Source organism: Indicator indicator, chromosome 25 (assembly GCF_027791375.1).
Source record: "Indicator indicator isolate 239-I01 chromosome 25, UM_Iind_1.1, whole genome shotgun sequence".
NCBI lineage: Eukaryota > Metazoa > Chordata > Aves > Piciformes > Indicatoridae > Indicator > Indicator indicator.
The window spans coordinates 979,832-1,000,738 of record NC_072034.1 but is presented as its reverse complement, the minus strand read 5'-3'; the positions used below and the strand labels follow the sequence as shown (position 1 = coordinate 1,000,738).

Sequence of the window (20,907 nt, the reverse complement as noted above, 5' to 3'; positions counted from 1 at the left end):
TCCAGGCTAGGAGGTTTGGGGTTGTTTAGCATGGAGAAGGGTCCAGGGAGGCTTTAATGCAGCTTTCTAGTACCTGAAAGGGGCTGCAGGAGAGCTGGGGAGGGACTGTTTACAAGTGCAAGTAGGACAAGGGACAATGGTTTGAAACTAGAACAGGGTAGACTTAGGTTGGACGTTAGCAAGAAGCTCTTTACTATGAGGGTGCTGGAACACTGGAACAGGTTGCCCGGGGAGGTGGTGGAGCCCACATCCCTGGAGACATTCAAGGCCAGGCTTGATTGGGCTCAGAGCAACCTGATCTAGTTGGGGATGTCCCTGCTGACAGCAGGGGGGTTGGACTACATGACCTCTACAGATCCCTTCCAACCCAATACATTCCAAGTCTCTGATGTTACCACTCATACACAAAATCTTGAAGGTACCTGGCCAAAAAGCTGCTCCTTGACTACCATCTTCAAATCCTGAACACATTTCATTGCTACTGCAGCACATATTGCACTAATGAGTATGAACAAAGCTGTATCTGTCTCAAGAGTCAGGACAGATGAGAAGACCCTTAGAAAGTCCCTTCCAATCCTACTTTTTACTTTTCTGTTACAAAACTCTTAAAGAAGCTCATTCAAATAATGAAGCACAACTGGAGGATTTTTCACCTTCCAGTGCATCAAGTTACAGGGATACTGACATCCATTCATCTAGAGGCCATTTGCATCCCTAGCACCCAAGAAGTCACTTTACCAAGCAGCAGCTGATCAGGCACTTTGTCCAACAAGCTTTTTACTCACTCTGCAGAATAAAATGGAAGGAGTTGCAGGCAAAGCAGACAACTCTGATAAGACTCATTTTGAAAAATAAGTGAAAATATGCTGCTGGTCCAAAGTTGGTGCAGCTACACCTACATGACAATGTCGTGGTGGAAGCACTGTGAGCATTAAGTACAGTTTGTGTTTCTCTTTGAGAGGCAAAGCTGAGCTTAACAGACTTCCCAACAAAAGAAACCCCAAAAGCAGAGCAAGAAAGGCCAAGTTCAGCCAAATACCTGATGATGAGTTACGAGAGCCATTGGCCACTGAGAAGAGAGTTTAAAAATAACCCTGAAGGAGTAAGACAGAGATGAGTGCTTGCTGTCATTATTCATTAAGTTATATCAGGCACTATTTATTTTGTGTGTTATCAAAACAGGACTAAAAATGAAGAGCTTAGCATATTTTTCATGTTTGCAGAGGAAAAAAAAAATGCATTGTGACCATAACTACATCAGAGTAAGAAATGTATTGGGTTTGACAAGTCCATCAAGTTATATAGCCACACAGATAACTGATTTCATATTTATTAACACATAATTTTCTATGTCCCACTCTCTAAGAGTTTTTCATTAAAAGAAAGAAGAAATTACATTCTTCCACGTATAATACTGGCGTACAAACGTGTTTTAGTTTCATTTTCTTGCATTATAATGCCTTTAAAATGAAGCTGAGAAAAACATTACTGCCTGACAGTCATGTTTACAGTGAAGAAAACTGTATTTTTCATTTGGCTTCATGCCAGTGCTGTAGCTCAACTGGTTTGGTAACTCCCACAGAAACCACCAAGTGAAGATTAAACACAAGCTCTGAGCAGTCAGTACTCCCAGCCAGTCTTCAGAAGCTGGGTTTGCACATTTGCTCTCTAACTGCAGTGCCAGCCATAAACCCCACAAAGTCACCTCTGGATGGGTGAGTAAAAGCCATGCTCATCAGGACTGCCATGTGGAAGCATTCAAGAAGTCACAGGCTCTCCAGGCAGACCATTTTACACAGCAAAGCTGAAGTCTGGAAACCTCTCCGGGGCTAGGACAAGACTTCCATCCAAATAGCTGCACAGCCAGTGACTGCATATTACATGTAATAGCAGTTCTTGCCTCTCCTGTTCAGTGTTACTGCAGCCAGGATAAGGTATTATAATCCTACTATTTTAAAATCAGTATTGGTTGAATAGACAACAGTGGAAGTCAGACTGCAGATATACCTGAAGTTAACACTTCAAGTAACTGACACGACTTTAGTTGAGTATTTTTAGGTCATGTATATTGTAGGAAAAAGAAATGGAAGATGAATCATAGAATCTTAGAATCAAAAAGGCTGGAAGAGACCTCAAAGATCGAGTCCAACCTGTCACCCTAAACCTCATGACTATCTAAACCATGGCACCAAGTGCCACGTCCAATCCCCTCTTGAACACCTCCAGGGATGGTGACTCCACCACCTCCCTGGGCAGCCCATTCCAATGGCCAACCACTCTCTCTGTGAAGAACTTTCTCCTCACCTCTAGCCTAAACCTCCCCTGGCGCAGCTTGAGACTGTGTCCTCTTGTTCTGGTGCTGGTTGCCTGGGAGAAGAGACCAAACCCCTCCTGGCTACAACCTCCCTTCAGGTAGTTGTAGACAGCAATGAGGTCTCCCCTGAGCCTCCTCTTCTCCAGGCTAAACAGTCCCAGCTCCCTCAGCCTCTCCTCATAGGGCTTGTGCTCAAGGCCTCTCCCCAGCCTCGTTGCCCTTCTCTGGACATGCTCCAGCAATTCAACATCTTTCCTAAACTGAGGGGCCCAGAACTGGACACAGTACTCAAGGTGTGGCCTAACCAGTGCTGTGTACAGGGGTACAATGACCTCCCTGCTCCTGCTGGCCACACTATTCCTGATGCAGGCCAGGATGCCATTGGCTCTCTTGGCCACCTGGGCACACTGCTGGCTCATGTTCAGCTGCTGTCAACCAGTACCCCCAGGTCCCTTTCCGCCTGGCTGCTCTCCAGCCACTCTGATCCCAGCCTGTAGCTCTGCATGGGGTTGTTGTGGCCAAAGTGCAGCACCTGGCACTTGGACTTGTTGAATGCCATCCTGTTGGACTCTGCCCATCTGTCCAGCCTGTCAAGGTCCCTCTGCAGAAGGTAGAAGGGCTCTAACAGATCAACACCTGCTCCCAGCTTGGTGTCATCTGCAAATTTACTGATGATGGACTCAATCCCCTCATCCAGATCATCAATAAAGATATTGAACAGGATGGGGCCCAGCACTGATCCCTGGGGGACACCACTAGTGACAGGCTGCCAGCTGGATGTGGCACCATTCACCACCACTCTCTGGGCTCGGCCCTCCAGCCAGTTCCTAACCCAGCACAGTGCTGCTGTCCAAGCCACAGGCTGCCAGCTTGGCCAGGAGTTTGCTGTGGGGGACAGTGTCAAAGGCCTTGCTGAAGTCCAGGTAGACTACATCCACAGCCTTTCCCACGTCCACCAGGCTGGTCACCTGATCATAGAAGGAGATCAGGTTGGTGAGGCAGGACCTGCCCTTCCTAAATCCATGTTGGCTGGGCCTGATTCCTTGGCTATCCTTCAGGTATGCAGTGATTGCCCCCAAGACAATCTGCTCCATGATTTTCCCTGGCACTGAGGTCAGGCTGACAGGCCTGGAGTTCCCAGGTTCTTCTGTTCGTCCCTTCTTGTGGATGGGTGTCACATTGGCCAGTTTCCAGTCTTCTGGGACCTCTGCAGTGAGCCAGGACTGGTGGAAAATGATGGAGAGAGGCTTGGCCAGCTCATCTGCCAGCTCTTTCAGCACCCTAGGATGAATCCCATCAGGTCCCATGGACTTGTGAATATCCAAGTGACTCAACAAGTCTCGATCTAATTCCACATGGATTTCAGGAGTACAACACTGCTCCTTGACCCCATCGACCAGCTCAGGAGGCCAGTTATCCTGAAGTCCTCCTGCCTTACTGTTGAAAATGGAGGCAAAGAAGGTATTTAGCACAATGAATGAAGTGAGGCTCCTGAAAAGTCATGCAAAGTTGGACTTTAAAAAGGCACAGCCCACAGACCTCCTCTGTACTCCCACAGTAAATTACAGTATAACAGAGGAACAAATAAGCTACGAGCCTCACCACAAAGAGGAGTCCCTGTTCCTCTGGAAGCAACAGGCAAACTTCTACCCGGATTTAGCATGAGCTGGCCTGTGTCCAACCAGTTCAAAGCAAAGCCTGCAAATTTCTGAAAAGCCACAGGTGCTTGGGAGACCTCAAGGAGAGCAGCCTGCAGCACACCGGCTTGCTTGTTTAGCACCCTCCACGCCAGTCCTACATGCCCAGAAAGGGACAATGGTACTGCTGCAGAGGCACTGAGGAGGGCTGGGATGGCATACAAAAACCAGTTTAACACAGCCTTGAGCACTGGTAAGTGCAAGGCAAATCACTGACCCTTCACTACAGCCTCAGTCTTACTACTCTCCAGCAAAAAGATGGGACTTAATCATTCAAAAACAGCTACTGGCAGGAGACTGGAGTGACCCCGGATTTGGGCAGTTGGCTTCCGAGAACTGAATCTTCATCTGTAAAACTCCTGTCACAACGCTGGAACAGGGAGGACTGACATTTCAGGATCAGGAGGCTTTGTGCCATCTGTAAAATAGGCTTCTGGACACCTGCAACAGTGAATGCTACTCTAGGTCAAATAACAGGACATCAACTGGATGTGACTCTATTGTAAATTGTTAATGTGAACATCAGACACAAATCCATGGCATTCCCAGTTTTTAAAGGTTAAGTTTGAGGCTTTAGGGTAGTTACAAGACAGGTAAACTGCTATACGCTTTTTTTACCACAGCAAATTCACACATGCTGTGCAAGTTGGGTCTAAAGGGAGCTAATCTTTCCTCCCTTTGTCCTCAGGGAATAGACACAAATTAAATTATGGACTCCTCACAGGCACACATCTGATAACTAGTCTTCATAGGCTCAAAATTTAATCATTTTCATCAACATTATTGTTAAAAAGATGGGATCCGAAAATACCAAAGAACAAAATCCTATCAAGAGTAGATAAAAGAACCCATAAATATTATGATTGAACTCAGCAGTTTTATAACAGAGTGCTATCTTCTTGTTTGCAGAACTGTAGCAGGGTTCAAATTCAGCAAATGCACAGCCTAAAATGCTCTGCAGGCTCATGCTGGCATCCAGTGCTCCACAGTGAAACTGAAGTTTAGAAAACTCTCCATAGCTCTAACTTGGAGTGAATTGAAAGACTTGCAGTGACAATCCTCCAGAATCAGAAAAACTAGTATTCAGAGCTCACCTTACTGCCTACCAAACCCCCAATCTTCATTTGCATAGCATGACATAAACCACTAAGAGCTTTATTCATCACATACGTAAAGCTCTACCAGAGCCAGGACCAAAGTGACCCTGACTCAACACATCTTTATTCTACCTAAGTTGCAGAACATATTTGCATCAGTAAGTGATACCAAAAGCACATGTTACCTCTAATGCAAACCAGAGAACATCAGTAGAAAGAAAGGGGAAACAACAGCACAAGACACAGGTGATGGAGGTTTAAGGAAAGAAGAGGTAAAGGAGAAGAGAAAGTAGAAATGTGAGTAAATAGATGTAAACAGCAAAGGAAAAATCCCAAGATGTCCTTCACACAAGGTTTCATTTGAGATTATTTTGTACAGTACTACCAGTGGGCTCAGGAGTCTGAGGGTGGACAATATGCTCTGAAACACTCTGACCACTTCAACTGTGCCAGCTCTGTACACATGCCCAGTGCATGCCTGCACTTGAAGGACTTGAGCTCCTCCATCAAGGTCCCAAGCTCACCGCTTGAGTTCTGCACTGGAGCTACAACCACCACCTCCTTCCCAACCTCAACAGCTGGCAGCTTTCTCCCTTCCACCCCAAGTGTTCGAGGGCTTTCCTGCACAGCCCTCCACTGCCACCTGCCTCACCTCTCCAAAAGCAACCCAAGGCACCTTGCTGCACCAAGAGTCACCAATGGGCCAGACTGCTAATTCTCCTCTTGAAGCAGCCATATCAGCCTTTGGGTTAGATTCTCCTCTGAGTCCTCACTAAGCATACACACTTCCACCTGCTTCCATCTTTGCGTAGATAAATACTCCATCAAAATGGCACTTTTTTCCCCTCCTCTGAATCTTTTCATCATGTTTTCCTGGTGCCTTTGCCTCACTTTTTCAGTGAGCTGACATCTGTTCTCATTAGCTATTTTACTGCTACCACAAATAGTGTTTCCCTTCCCCCAAATCTGTTGTATCTTGACATATATGAAAATTTGAAGCTATCTTGGAACAGACATTTTTTCACTTAAGTGTCTAGCACAATGGGTATGAGATGCTGCTGAGAAATTTCTAGATAATAACACAGACATTTGAGATATCCAGACACACATATGCACACAAATGCAGGGGAAAAAAGTGAAAACCAGCAATGCAAACAACATCTCCCAGCATCATCCCATTTGCCCTATGGAATGCTTTCAGGCATGTACCCCTTCTTCTCCAGGAAATAAGGAAACAACCCAGACAGGAGCCTAAGGCTTCCCTAAACCAACGACCAACACTGGGAAGCAAACCACTGCTTCTCAGATATAGCTGCAGCAGATGACCTCTAAACATGGCTCCAAGTGTTGCTCCATGCGTAAGAGGAAAGGCCAGGAATAATTCTGGGAGACACAGAGGCAAGGGATGAGTCACTGCTTTGATTGGCTTTACCAAGAGAAAGAAGCAATGAAAAGCACCTACCAAAGCAGGGGCCAAGTTATACAGGGACTTAAAAGGACAGCACAAGATCATGGAGGACACTAGCAAAAGGACTCCAGTCCTGCAAAGCAGTGGCACCCCTTTCAAGGGTGATTCCTGAAGGGGCTTTTAGAATATTCTGCATAAACTAAGTAATTTGTCTAAATATACAAAGAAAGGAAGATTGCAGCTGGTGAGGAAGAAAATAAAGGTCCTGCCTTCACACAGCAAAAGGAATCTTAAAATCCATTTCTGATGGCTGTGACCCACAGGAGACAGAAAGCGACATAAAAGGCATCACTTGCCATGAGCCCAAGGAATCATTACAGCTTCATTAACAAAGCAAAGTTCCTGAGTTTTCATCCTCCACCAGCAGAAGCAATCTTTATTGGAGAATAAGCTCCAAGCCAATGGTTGAATTCAGCAGAATGAAGGGGGAGGCATAAGTGAAAGAATGACATAGCTTGGCATTGCCAACATCATTCACAACTGCTTACTAATTACTAAGTAGCACTCTGATTTGACAGGATTGGGCAGCTTAAAGACAAGGAATAGACATGCACCAAGTCTGATCTACGGGTATGTCACATTTCACTTGCCTTTGGGCAGACCCTGCAGAGATCCAGGCACATTCACAAAAGTAATTCTTGGTTTTGGCTCACAGTCAGGATACCAAAAAGGGAGGTGCAAGCACAGGTGAAGGAAAGAGCTTCTAATGCCTGTTTTCATCTACAGGATTGCATGCTATGAACACATTGTGTTCATGGAAACATATTTTGGGTCTTTATTCTAGTTGGATTTAAACTACTAATAAAACTCAGGGTAACTAGGTAAAATATTTTTCCTGCTTGCTTCATTTGGAACAGACTCTAGGAGACAAAGCAGTGCAGTGCTGTTCCAGTCCAGCACTGTAAAGCACAGAAACAACATGTGTGAAGCAGTTCATCTTTCTGCTTTGAGCAGGATCATCTATACATTGCCCAACTAACCAGGTTATTAATCTCTAATAAAGGGAATTCTGCACTATCCCATCTTCCACTACACCTAACCACTAAGTTTTCCCCCAGCATCTCCAGTGTCGCATCACTTTTTCTGCAGTAAAAGTTGATTTCTCTTCATCGTTTCCCCAGTGGCCATAAAGAACAACTTATTCCTGTGCCTGGTTTTACACTACTTTTTGTACTGAAAAACTGGCATCCTGGCCTTCTTAATACATTTCCCTCTTCTGCACTGAAATAGAGTTTCTTCAACTCTTCCTCACAGATTTATGTTTTGTGTTTTTTTTTTCACCCAAGCTTCTTGTTACTCTCCCTCTTCCTTCAGCAGTCTCTCATCTATACATGCCTCCTTCAGGCAGGCAGGAAGATTCAGCTTAGATGTTAAGGAAACTTAAAGTCTATGAGAAACTGGAGGAGGCTATGAAGGGACACAGTAGAGACTTCCATGCTAGAGCTCCTCCAGAGAGATGTGTCCCCCCCAGGAAGGACACAGGCGCTGCTAACCCTACCAACAAGTGCAGGACGATTTCCTAAGGCTGCCCCATCACCCACACCCTGACCAGCAGTGCTGCAAAACAGCCACAATCAGCAGGCCCCCACCAGCCAGCTCTGCTGAGAACAGAGGAATGCCTTAGTACCAAATGAGAGCTGCACATCATTGCAGCAGTTTCACATGGCTGACTCTAAATCTGACACACAATCACCACGCAGCTGTGCTTTCTTCACTGCAGTCTCTGGACAGCTGCTCTCAGGTGTTTCATTCTTGCACATCTCAACTTGCACTTCTCAGTGTTAACCCTCTGCACTCTACTGCAAATGCCATCCTGATGGTTTCAGACACCACAACTGAAGATGATTTTGCATTCTGATTCTGGCTCCAGAGGAGAATTTCCAAATGTATGTATTTACTCTTTACTTCATGAGGCAAGCAATTAGTAAAACCTAGACCTAGAACTGACCCTTGACAGAACTTGCTTCAGATGCCCTTGCAATGTGATAGCAAAGCACTCACAGCTACTTTTGGAAAATGCTATTTCAAGTAATTATGTGCCCACTTAATGAGAAATCTTATCATATATTAATGAGAACTATGATTATACTTAGGGCTAAAGATAGGGAGTGGTGAAATACAGACACCTACAGGGAGGTGGCACCTGTTGACAGCACTTGCACACATCCCATGGAACACAGTTCCTCTGCAGGGGGCTGGGATTTGGCATACAGGACTCACAAGTGTGGAGACACAGCCACAGGGATCTGCTTGCAGGAATGGCCTCTAGCACAAATAAAAGCAGCATCCATGCAAAGCCAACACAGAAGCCAGCACAGTTGCCTCCAGAGAAGGAAGAGGAAAGTTGAGACCAAATCTTGTGCCTTTTGAGGTCTGACTCAATGATGAAGCTCAGGTTACCTGCTTGTCTGATGAGTGGGACAGTGATGCCTATAGCAATCAAGAAGGGAAGGCAGTGGGGAGGGTTTGGTTAAGAGAGAGAGGGAACTGATGCCCTTTTTAGCCATGCCAAGCTTCAGGCAGTGCTTTCATGAAGAGATGGCAGGCTAAAGTGACAAAAGAAAGCTTGAGTTCCAAAGTGCATTTTACAAGAATATTTAGGTTGTCAAGGAAAATGTCTAACACATTTGCTTGTTTCTCAGCAACCCTCAAAGTGATAATTAATTGAAAAATAACAGTTTCATAGGGGTACTCCTCCCTGTGTGGGAACAACTTTTACCAAATGCCAATTAGTGGTTTCCTGTTAAAATCAAATCAAGCTGTTTTTGATAAAGCTTTTTAATGAGAAGTGGCTACAGTATGAACATTTCCTCCACATGTATTTCATACAAAATCCCAAGCTGACTTAATACAGTCCTCAGAGCTAACGTTTTTGGTATGTAAAACTCCCTCTCGTACTTCTTCATTAATTTCAAAAGAAATGTTATTTACTAAATATTAAACTCAGCCAATAAACAAAGCCTTAAAAAAAGCTTACAAAAGAAGATTATGAGGTTGATGAAAGCCAATCTTAATCAGTCCCTTTCAGATGCTCCCCAAACTCACATTTTCCTGATTATTTATTCATTCCTCAAACGTATGGCAACCTCCATTGATTTCTGAGCTAAGTGTTGTCTACTAAATGCATCACTTTTGACTATTCATGAAGCAGATTTAAAGACCAGCAGCATTATTCCAATAGGGAATGCAAAGAGTAGGTCTCCTACAATTCCAAATGTGTCACCTACAACTCAGACACCTGCAGCAATGAAACGTCAGCAGCAGGAGCTGCTAACATTGGTAATAATTTGGTTAAAAGTGAAGTTGGGGTAACTTTGGAGAACAGATTTTGAAATCCTCCACTGTACCAGACTGAATGCTCTTGCCTATGGGCACTGGTTTCTGCCTTGTGCCAAGCAACAACCTTCCTCCCAAGGCACCCACTCCCATCCAACCTTCTGCAGGCATTCCTCGGCCAAGTCTTCTCTCTTGCTTTTATTTGGGCTGATACCCAAGGCTAAGTCTGTTCCCTTCTTCCTGATCACAACACCAAGCCATCTCCACTGCCCCTGATGGGAGTCCTTTAGACTTTTACTGCTGTGAAACTTCCTCCTTCTATTTACCTGGCAGACACAGGTACTCAAAGCAGTTGTGCAGAGACTGTTAAAAGCATTGTGAAGCAAACTCTGCTGTAGCACCTCTCATGCTGTCCCCCTGAGGGCTCAGGCTTCCAGCCACACTGAAGAGTGTGCTACGCTTTAAATGCCTCAGTTGTGCTCTTGCATTACCATTACTATGGACTCAGCTTGGTAAGTGCTGCACCTCCCTCTGCAGCCTTTCTTGCTACTCTGTGAAGCACCACATCCTCACTTATATTTTTCCCAAGTAACAACATTTTTGAGCCAGTTTGTCTCTTCAGCTGTACAATTTCCCTATTTCCAGCTTTTATCAAACAGTGTTTTTCTCAAATGGCCTTATTTCTAACACATTCAGTACTGCTGGCCTGTCCCTCATCTTCTAGAAATCATCTATCCTGCTTCCCAGAAAAGCAATGGTATCTGTGAAATACGAGCTGGCTGTTTGTCTGCTGCACTCATCTCAGATGTAATTTTCACCATTCAGTTCAGGATTAGTCATTACAAAAGAAATGACAGAAGAAAGTAAAAAAAAACAAAACAAACAAAAAGAAAACCCCAAAACCAAAAAGAGAGAATCTAAGCATGTTGATTAATGTGCTTTAATGTGCCACCTGAAGATGAGTGGAGCACCCTGTATATGATACCAAGCAGGGAAAACGCTGCTCTGGCACATCACCCATGTGTATGACCTGAAAGGGGAATCCTGAGTATCTCTTTGTGACTGACAGGACTGCACATCTCACAGTTCTCCTGAAGTTGAAGTGGTTGTGGATGAAATACCAGCCGTGACCAGAATTGACACATGCCTCCCTAGAGCATGTCTAAATGGCATGCCGGGAGGTGCCTGGTCCATGTGCAGGCAGATCCAGAAGCCACACGAGTTCCCTCAGCTCTTTCCTTGCCATATGATAACTACATGGTTTTGAGGGCAGGAGAATGGCCCTACACCAGGATCTTCTCTACCCACTACCACCTTACTGACTAATCCATTTGGGGCAGACTGGTCTTGTGAACTCAGGTTCTACAGTCTTCCTCCTCTTGCAACCTTCTGCAGGGATACCATGCAAGGAAGATGGTTCCTATTACTAAGATGTTACAGAATTGGGAGAAAGGGGAAACTGATGGCAGAGAACCACAAAGCACACAGATCAGCAGCATCGACCTGCAGGAAGATCTGCAGTACTAAGTGGCTCAGGAATGCTCCAACCAGTGTCTTCACCTTACCTTCCTCTCTGTTAAACACCCTCTTCTTGCCTGTCATGCATTTCCAAGGCTTCAGTGCACTCAACCTTTCCTTCGTAACCTGCTGTGCATCATTCTTTCAACAACACTGAACTGCAGAATCTGCTTTTTGAGCCAGGTATCCTTGCCATTTCTCACACTTACTTTAATTTTAGCAAATCACATATACTAAAAAAGGGAAGGCATGCACTTGGGAATTGGTGGGGAAAAAAAAACAGGAAACGAGTCAGAAACAAAATAGAAGTTAGTAAGGTAAGTCTGGAGCAGAGTGCATATGAGAAGACAGGGGGAAAGAGCAACAGATTCACATGCTAAAGCACAATCTGGGAGTGAATAAATTTTCCTTGTGACATTACTGGAGTAAACCAAAGCTCTGGAGTCAATTTAAAACCTGTGAAGTGTCAAAGTAGCAGACAATCAAAAAAGCATCCCAATGTCAGAAGCAAGAGCACGTGACTTGCACAGTCTTAGCATCAGTGCTTCCTCAAAACATAGGGTCATGAGAGGGGCAGAAATATGCAACAGCTCATTCAGTGATGTCAAAAAGTCTTTTTGAACATGGAAGTTAACATTGTCACTTGTTCCTTTTTTAATTCTCACACAACTCATCTAGTGTAACTCCACTCACCTGATATTAATCATAGCTTGGAGGAGACCTGGGATAGTCACACATTCCATCTTTTGATGAGACCAGAGCCAACAGCACCCTCAGCACTTCTAAAAACGTTTTGCCTTATCTGCACTTTAAGATGCCCACAGATTCCATATTTTCCCCAGACCATCTATTCAAGTGCTTCCCTGACCCTACAGTAACAGAGACTTTTCCATTTCCTCACTTGCATCTTGCTTGCTGCTCATTATTTCTTGCCCTGCTTTCACATACATTGAAGGCAGATCATGACCTTTCTCACTTTACCATTGTGTGTTCCTAAAGGATCATTTGTTGTCCCTCTCCTCAACTTTTCCTCCAGCCTTTTTTTTTTTTGGTCTAAATAACACCAACTAATTCAATCAGTCTCCATCAGTCAAGTTTTAAAGACTGCTAATCACTTTTGCTGCTCTGCTCCAGGTTCTTCCAAATGGGCCCATAGCACACTTGCAGGCAACTAAGGAGGGTCTTAACAAACCCCACTGTTCAACACAGAGAGCCCACCACACTGTGGCCAAGGTTGGGCCAGGCCTGGCAAGTTTAACCTTCACACCCTCTTACTCAGGTGGAAGGTCTCTCAAGCCATGGCTTGGGGGAAGCTAAAAGGACAAGTTCCTCCTGCTCCTGCAGCTTCTCACAGCAATGGGGAAGTGAGTAATGGAAAGACAGCACTGCAGACCACAGGGGAAGGCTTCAGAGGGGCTCTGGTGGCAACCAGCAGCTCTGGAAAGAGGAACAGGAGTCAGAGGCAGGCCTTCATAGCAGGGACAAGTCAAAGGATCTGGCCTTAGAGCAGAGTGGAAGGAAGCATGATAATCTGGGGCTCCAGGAAAAAACAAAACATCTGAGAGCTGCGCCCAGTGGAAACTCAGAAGCACTCTGGGCTGCTCCAGCACAGCAGGCAAGCAAGAAAGAGAGGTGCTGAGGGCTTGCTTGGCTGTATGTATCTGTACGAGCAGCAAAGATGCACAGCACTTCAGCATCCTCAGGAAAACAGGTTGTTAAACTGAAATGCCTTACAGGACAGAGAAGTGGTGTACTGGGGCACAGGGGAAAAACAGGGCTAGCCTTCGTCCTGGGGAGTCAAAGAGGCCAAAAGTATTGTCTACCCTGGCAGCATCCTGGAGGTGAAAGCTGGAGCCATGACAACAGGTAGAAAAGCTCAAAAGCTCCTGGGCATGGCAGAGGGGATCCACACCAGCCAAGGAATATCTGGCAGAAGGCATTCAAGCAGGAGCTGCTGCAGCGTTCAGCTGCATTGCCTAACAGCAGCACAACGCTGGCAGACATTTTTTTGCACCTCTTCTGGACCTAAACCTTCCTCTTGGGAAGCTGTAATCATCCCTCTCCATTTTGTGCTCCGAATCAAAGCATGACACCATGTATGAACCGCCCAGGAAAGAGCAATGTCTGAGGCTGTGCAGCGGGAGCTGAAATCAGACAAAGCCCCAGCAGAGCCTGCACGCAGGGTGCTGCCAGGTGACACCAGGCAGGCTGGGACACACACTCCCAGCAGCAGCCCAGAAGAGCTGCAGTTCCTCTGTGAGGCTGGCAACCACGGGTGCTGCCTTGTGAGTGGTACAATGGAAGAGTCCAGCAGATAAAACAGGGAAGGCTGGAGCTCAGCAGAGCCATGCCAGAAAGCCTGAAAGGCTGTTCCTGGAGGAAACACAAACATTGCTGGCAGCTGGGTGCTCGTCAGAAGGCAAAGCTGAAACCGGTAAAACTTGAAAAGACAAAGGAGGGATGAGAACATGAACCTGACTGGGAGTTTGACCAAGGATTGCTGTATGCAAGCTGTGTGGGTTTGGACTGCTGCAGTGTGTCTTCTTGAACTGCCTCCACATATGAAACAAAGCCATCAGCAACATGCAGTACAAGGACACGCTTTCGATACTGTTCTTAAACTGGAGCCTAAGAGGTTACTCTGCCATGAGCAGCCCCCAGCAAAATTCTGCTCTTTTAATCACTTTAAACGCTTTTAAGAGTTTCTTAATACCTATGGAAAGTGACTGTTCTGTAGTAATCAACAATATTCTTGAGGATGGTTCAAGCTGAAAAATGAGAGGGTCACACCGAGAGCAGGGCAAGAGCAGTATCTTGTAGCATGGAGGAAGATGAACACAAAAGTAGGAGAAGTTCATTGCTGAACAAATTGGTTCCTATAAAATCTGACAAAGCAAAAAGGACTGCTTGCTTCTCTGACAGCATCCAGGCCTGGAGCAGTGGTGGTGTGGCCAGCACTAGTAGAGCAGGGATTGTTCCCCTGCACTCGACACCAGTGAGACCACACCTTGAGTGCTGGGTTCAGTTTTGGGGTTCTCCCTACCAGAAGGACATTGAGGTGCTGGAACAGGTCCAGAGAAGAGCAATGAGGCTGGTGAGGGGTCTGGAGAACAGGGCTGGTGAGGGGTGGCTGAAGGAGCTGGGGTTGTTTATTCTGGAGAAAAAGAGGCTGAGGGGAGACCTTCTCACTCTACAATTCCTCAAAAGGAGGTTGAAGCCAGGTCTCTTCTACCTAGTAGCATGTAAAAGGAGGGGACATGGCCTCAAGTGGCACCAGGAGAGGTTTAGGTTGAACATTAGAAGAAACCTCTTGACTGAAAGGGATCTCAAAGACTGGAGCAGGCTCCCCAGAGATGTGGTTGAATCCCCATCCCTGGAGGTGTTTCAAAGAGGCAGAGATGTGGTTCTAAGAGACATGGTTCACCGCCAGCCTTGGTAGAGGCAGAGAATGGTTGGACTGGATGAGCAACAAGGTCTTTTCCAAGCAAAATAATTTAATGATTCTATGAAGTCTGGGGTGGTGGTGCAGCAAGAGCAGCACCTTAAGAACACCTGACCCTTACTTGGCCAGAAGGAAGTCCTCTTCTCAAGAGTCACCAACACAGACTCCATGCAGCAACACATGCCTGCTTGCTCATCCTTCTCATGATCACACCCATGAGACAGTTTGGGAGGCCTGACAAAATCATAGCACAAAGCAGCATGGTTGCAGGCCACGTGTTAAGGTTATACCACTTGCTTGGGCTTTGCATTTTGTATATGGAAATGAAAGCAGGCAAATCACTGCTTCACTTCTCTGCTAACAGAGAGCACAAATTCTAACACAGTCCCATAACTTGATTCATTTCTACCTAACAAATATTTTCTGAAGTGATCACACCTAGAAAAAACAAACCAAACCAAAAAGAATGTTCTCTGAAACAATGCCAATGGTAACCCAGACATGGGTGGGCAGATACCACAACAAAGCTGTCTAGCTAAAATGGGAGAAAAACTGACAATATGAGCTTTTGCTTCACCAAACCCCCAGATAACTTTAATACCCTGCTGTATACTGGTACAAGTCTCTTGGAAGAACTGACACCAACCCAGCTGAATGCTCCAGTTAAAAAACACCGCCAACAAACCAACCAACCAACTAGACTCCCTGAGAAGAAAATGCTACACAATAAACACAAATAAAAATGCAATTAAATTTAATTGGCATTTCAAAATACTTTGCAGTTGAAGTTTAAGTGAAAACCAGAAGTTAATCATATATGCACCCAAAATTGCTTTTGTTTCTTACACATAGAGGATTTGTTTTTCCCTTTCAAATTTATGCAATTCTGGTGAGTAAAAAGTTGGTAGAAATTTTAAAAGAATACCAAGAGGATACATTTCTGCTGTGTTTAAGTTGTTCTTAGCTTTCTCTTTTCCCACACTCAGGGTTTTTTTTTCCTCTTCCTTTTCTCCCTGTTGCTTTTTACTTCTCAAAAACGACAGGAACAATGACAATATCAACCACATAAGCTGCAGTAACTGAAAATAATACCACAGCTCTACACCCCTACGAGTATGAGTTATTAAGCAGAAAATGGAAAACTGGGTAAAAAAAAAAAAAAGGTGAAGTACTGTATCTTACTACTCATTTTAATCTACTTTTCAGATTATTGAAATATATTAATGTATAAAAAGTAAGGATCTCTGCAAGGGAAGAGTACAAATCACACACAGCATCGTGTGCATGAAGTGCCTTACACATGTAAATGTATGCAAACCCAGGACTCAGATTTCACAGGCAGTCTCTGCAGATAGAGCAATGAACTATGCAATTTGCAAGGCAAAATCTATTTTCTTTTCTTTCTTTCTATATCCAAAGGGTAACTCAGCAAGATGCTGTTGTGGGAGACCAGCACACCAGTAGGTCTCAGCAGTGTGGGAGCCAAGGCAGGACAGGATTGCAGTCCTACAGCATACAACAGTTCTTTTGGTCTCTAAGCAGGCACAGCACATCACATGGCAGGAAAAAGAGATCTTCTCTGATCCATGCACCAGAAGGATGGATCTCTGGTGGTGACATCAGAGGGGCAAGGTCTAACCTGCCAATGACAGTGGAGGGTAGGAAGGGTGCTCCCTCAGCTCACACCATATAAAACACTCCTCCAGGCTTCAGCACAGAGCAGGGCACACAGCAGAAGTGAAACCAGGAAGCTTTGTGCCATCCTGATTGCAGTCCAGGATCAAAATCACTGCTGCCAGCCACCAGCTGCCTTGCTGGATGGAGCTGGTGGTGGCAGAAGAAACTACACTGAGCACCAGTGTGGGACTGGGCCGGGGGGGAGATCACCACAACCCCCCCCATCCAGGGCTGTCATGGGGACAGACACGACTAAGGAACAGCAGCATGAGATGGGAGTCAGATGAAAATGCCTCGTGTGGAAGTGAGAGAGACTGCAAGCCTGATCACCGTGCATGCTGGAAGAAACTTCACAATTCATGAAGTGATTCTGGTCCATAATTAACTGAAAATTAAATACAGCATCTTGAAAAAAGAGCATAAACCAAAAGTGGGCCAAGCATACCTTCAGAGTGCAGTTGCTCACTCTGAATCTCTTCCAATAATTAAGGCTAGCATATGGCACCAGAGTTTAACAACAACAACCACCAACAACCCAAACCAACAAACTACAATTTCCACACCCCCCTCAAAAAAAAAAAAGTTTGAGCCCTGCTTGCTGGAGAGGAATCTGTCTGCAGTGCACACACACATGCCTTCCAGAAATGAGGAAAATGAATTAAGAGGAAATCTGGCAACTTCAGCTCTGCAAAAAATTACAGGTTGCAGATGCTCCTGCTAAAATCAACGCAAAAAGAATGAGAAAAGAACTTAATTAGGTAAATTATTTGCTGACTCGATGAATCATTTTCTAAAGATTATTAGAGGATAATAAGAGCTTGGAAAAACCCTCCAGTTTTCCAGCAAATAAAAGGAGGAGGTAAACAATGAAACTGCCAAATTAATTTGGTTGAGCTCTCCTGAAAAGGTGTATTTTGTATCACTGAATTACACATAGTTTTTAAAAGGTGCTTCAAGCATGGCATGCTGCCACACATCAAAATATTGTTTTTCTAGGAAAAAAATAATGTTGGCAAGCTGGGATGGAAAAGATATGCCATTAAAATAAACCTGTGACATTTTCACACGGCACAGAAGAAAGAACCTTTTAAAACTATCAAGAAAGACTACAACCAAAAGCGGGGGGGAACAAAGAAAAAAGTCCAATAGATTAATCAGAAATTGTGCAAAAATGTGCTGCAGGAAACATGGAAACTCTCTTTCTGATTTCCAGTTTTCCACTACAGAGATTAATATCATAGAATGGCCTAGGCTGGAAGGGACCTTAGTGACCATCTACTCCAACCCCCTGCCATGGGCAGGAACACCTCACAACTAGGTGCCCAATGCCACATCCAATCTGGCCTTAAACCCCCTCCAGGGAGGAGGCATCCGCAGCCTCCATGGGCAGTCTATCCCAGAGTTTCACCACCCTTGTACTGAAGAATTTCAGGGTGTTGCTGGGAGGTAGATAGAGGGTCTGGGCAGCAAGCAGGAACCAGGACAGACAAGCAGCTACACCTGCAGAACTAACCCAAGCTGCTCAGAGGGAAGGTCCAGAAGGATGAAAAGCAAATTGTGAGACAAGAAATTATTTGGAGGAATTATCATGACGTTTTCTAGAAACAGTGAAAACACTATGGGAAAGGACCTGCAGCAGTATCCAAACCCTCATTCACAGACAACATCATAAATCTGAGAGTGGTAGGGGGAAAAGTGATTAAATTTGCTGAGGGGATGACTTGAAACAAGACTCTCACTGAAACACAACCAGAACTGTGTAGAGATTGGAACTGAAGAATGGAAACATAGGAAAAAGCTTATTTTAAGTTTTTTTCTATCATACTGTTTCAAAATGCTTTTGATAATTGTTAAGGGTTTGCCTTTTAGTCATTGGTCTATGAAGGATGGAGCAGTGTCACCAAAATGCTTACATTTCCAAGCAGCCCAGAAACAAATGCACCAGCAACAAAACACAGCTGGAAGGTTTCGGTGTGTGTGATGTTGCCTTTGTGATGGTGTAAAATATTCTCCCTGCTCAAGAGAAGGCACAGCACCAAAACACCCAGCATGCAGCCCCTGAAACTGCAATGCTTTTAGCTATATGAGACCCAACTCAAAGTACTGGCATGGTGAAACAGCCATTTTTCTTTTTTTCTGAGCCTGAAACATCTATCTTCCAAACCTGGCAACAGAGTTTAGTAACTATTAAGCACTTCTTCAGGGCCATTCCACCTTAAACTTCGAAGACTATGCAGCTACCAGCACTATAAAAAGGCTGCACATTTGCAATGATTTTGCTTAATCAAAACAAGAAAACAAACCACCAACATTCTGCTTACCTCCTAAATTCATCCCAGCTTGCAGACATTTCTGTAACCGACAGGCTGGGCAGTTCTTCCTCCGAATCTTATCAATGATGCAGTCATTCCTTCCTGCACACAGGTAATTGTGCTGTCCTGAATGAACCAAAACCAAAAGGCATTATTAGAGGATGGATGTACATCATTCCCATGTATTCTTCTCCCTTGTTTTGAGCTTCATATTAACTCAAACATTCCCAATCCCGTTAATTGTGGTGACTTGTCACGGGTCTCACTATGAGCATCTCTTCTGGTTGACGTGGGGAAGTTTTGGGGTGGCACTCAAGATTCAGCTCAGTACTTTTCTTTTTTTAAATCAGGACCGGATTTTTTTTTTTAAATAAGTACAAATTACTAGTTTGAGCTTTTTCAGGTCTTCTTACATGTTCCCCATTACAGAGAACAGCCTGACAGCTCTTAGCTTGGGTAGGAAACTGGGGCTATTCTCATGCTAAAGCAGAAATGCAAAGCAGAGGTTAATGTTCCCACTCTCTCCAACCAGTGCAGCCAGTGCCTGATTTCTGATTTAATCAGCTCCCTTCTATACAGCAGGAACTTTCTGAAGGGTTTACCAAAACAAGTTTAAATCACAACTACATTATTTCACTTCTGTAAAGCTCCACAGAGGCACTCCTGGAGAGATAGCAAGGATGCAACACCCAACACTCAGCAGAAGGGAAATAGAAGGCAACCAGGGAACCTAACATTCTGGAGACCCAAAAGGCTTTTTGCTCTGTGGGAGGAAGGAAAGTAGAGCACATGGACACAGTGCATCAGACAAGGGCACTACCACGTGGACCTTTCAAAGGAAGAAGGCCTGAATTTCATGTGGCAAAACAAAGGAAGCCACGAGGGGCTGGTACAGCCTGATGGGAGAAGTGAGAGGAGAAGATTATTTTAGCTGCCTTGATCCAGTGGTGGCACAAGGGGACCTGGGGCAGCCAGAAGAAATGGTTTGCAGCAGATGTGACAAAAAAGCAGAGCAGAGGGTTTCCAGAGGAAGGATGAAAGGAGAGGACAGCTCACAGAAGTACAACAGACTGCAGGACAAGCTGCAGGATTTATCAGCATGTCAAGTCCAAGAAAGCAATCCTGTGTTGTGAGTTTGTGTGGAAGGAGCTGTAAGACCTACTGAGTCTCAGACATAAGGTAAGAAACTCATCGCTCTGTAAGCTAAGGACATCTGAAATGCAAGGAGAAAAAGAATACATCACACTGGAAACTCCAGTAACACCAACTAGCTACTAAGCAGAGAGACTCCTAGGCAGGTCATGAATGAAGGAGGAGAGATGTGCATAACCCCAACAGTTGTATGAGTGACATTAAACCTGATGCCAGCGACCCAAGGGAGCACCAGCCGTGGGTGGGGAGGGAAGCCTGGGCAGGGCTCAGAGGCAGAGCTGCACTGAAGCATGTGGCTTGATGAGGGGGTAGCACTGCTGTAGATCAAGAGGTATAAAAAATACATTTGCCATGAGATTTTCCACAATACACACCTGCTTCTTGAGGGAAAGAGAATAGTCACAGGACACACAAAGCCTGGCTTCTGCTTTGGGCTCTTTGAGGAATTTCTTGTAAAACTTCAGAAAAATACTTCTTAAAATTGATTTCTGCATCTGACTTCCCTTCACCTTACCCATTGTTATCTCCTGTGACACTGAAGTTTGGGCTGTTTCTGAGCAGCTCACAAAAAGAGAACTGATCTTACCTGAGCATTGAAAGTGTTGCTGCAGTACCACACAGCTATCAGTGTTTAGGTAACACCTTGGATGTTTAAACAACAAGCAGGTGGGCAAAGAAGGGCTTTTATTAAGGAACCTTACCTAGCACTGCAACACAGATGAAAACCAAAACAACTTAAAGTATTTCATGAATATGAGCTCCTGAAGTTACAGGAGACACAGACTCAGGCTGTACCACACAGTGACAGCACAGGTATCTGTCTTTAAGGAGGGCAGATAAAACAATGGGAAGATAAAATCTTCAGCTAATCACCAAGTGAAAACTTGCTTATCACACAATGTTTGTTTTATTATGTGATCTCCACAAAACCCAGATACACAGGAGGAAAGTCCA

General features: G+C 44.8%; 1 protein-coding gene across 2 annotated transcripts in view; it reads right to left on the bottom strand.

Annotated features, from left to right (window-relative positions):
- NR3C2 (nuclear receptor subfamily 3 group C member 2) overlaps positions 1–20,907 on the bottom strand; it is a 206,297-nt gene that overhangs the window by 33,557 nt on the left and 151,833 nt on the right. For both annotated transcript variants that reach the window (XM_054392434.1, XM_054392435.1), the window contains exon 3: positions 18,811–18,927. In XM_054392434.1, the coding sequence (XP_054248409.1) occupies positions 18,811–18,927 (117 nt within the window). The remainder of the gene's footprint in view (positions 1–18,810; positions 18,928–20,907) is intronic.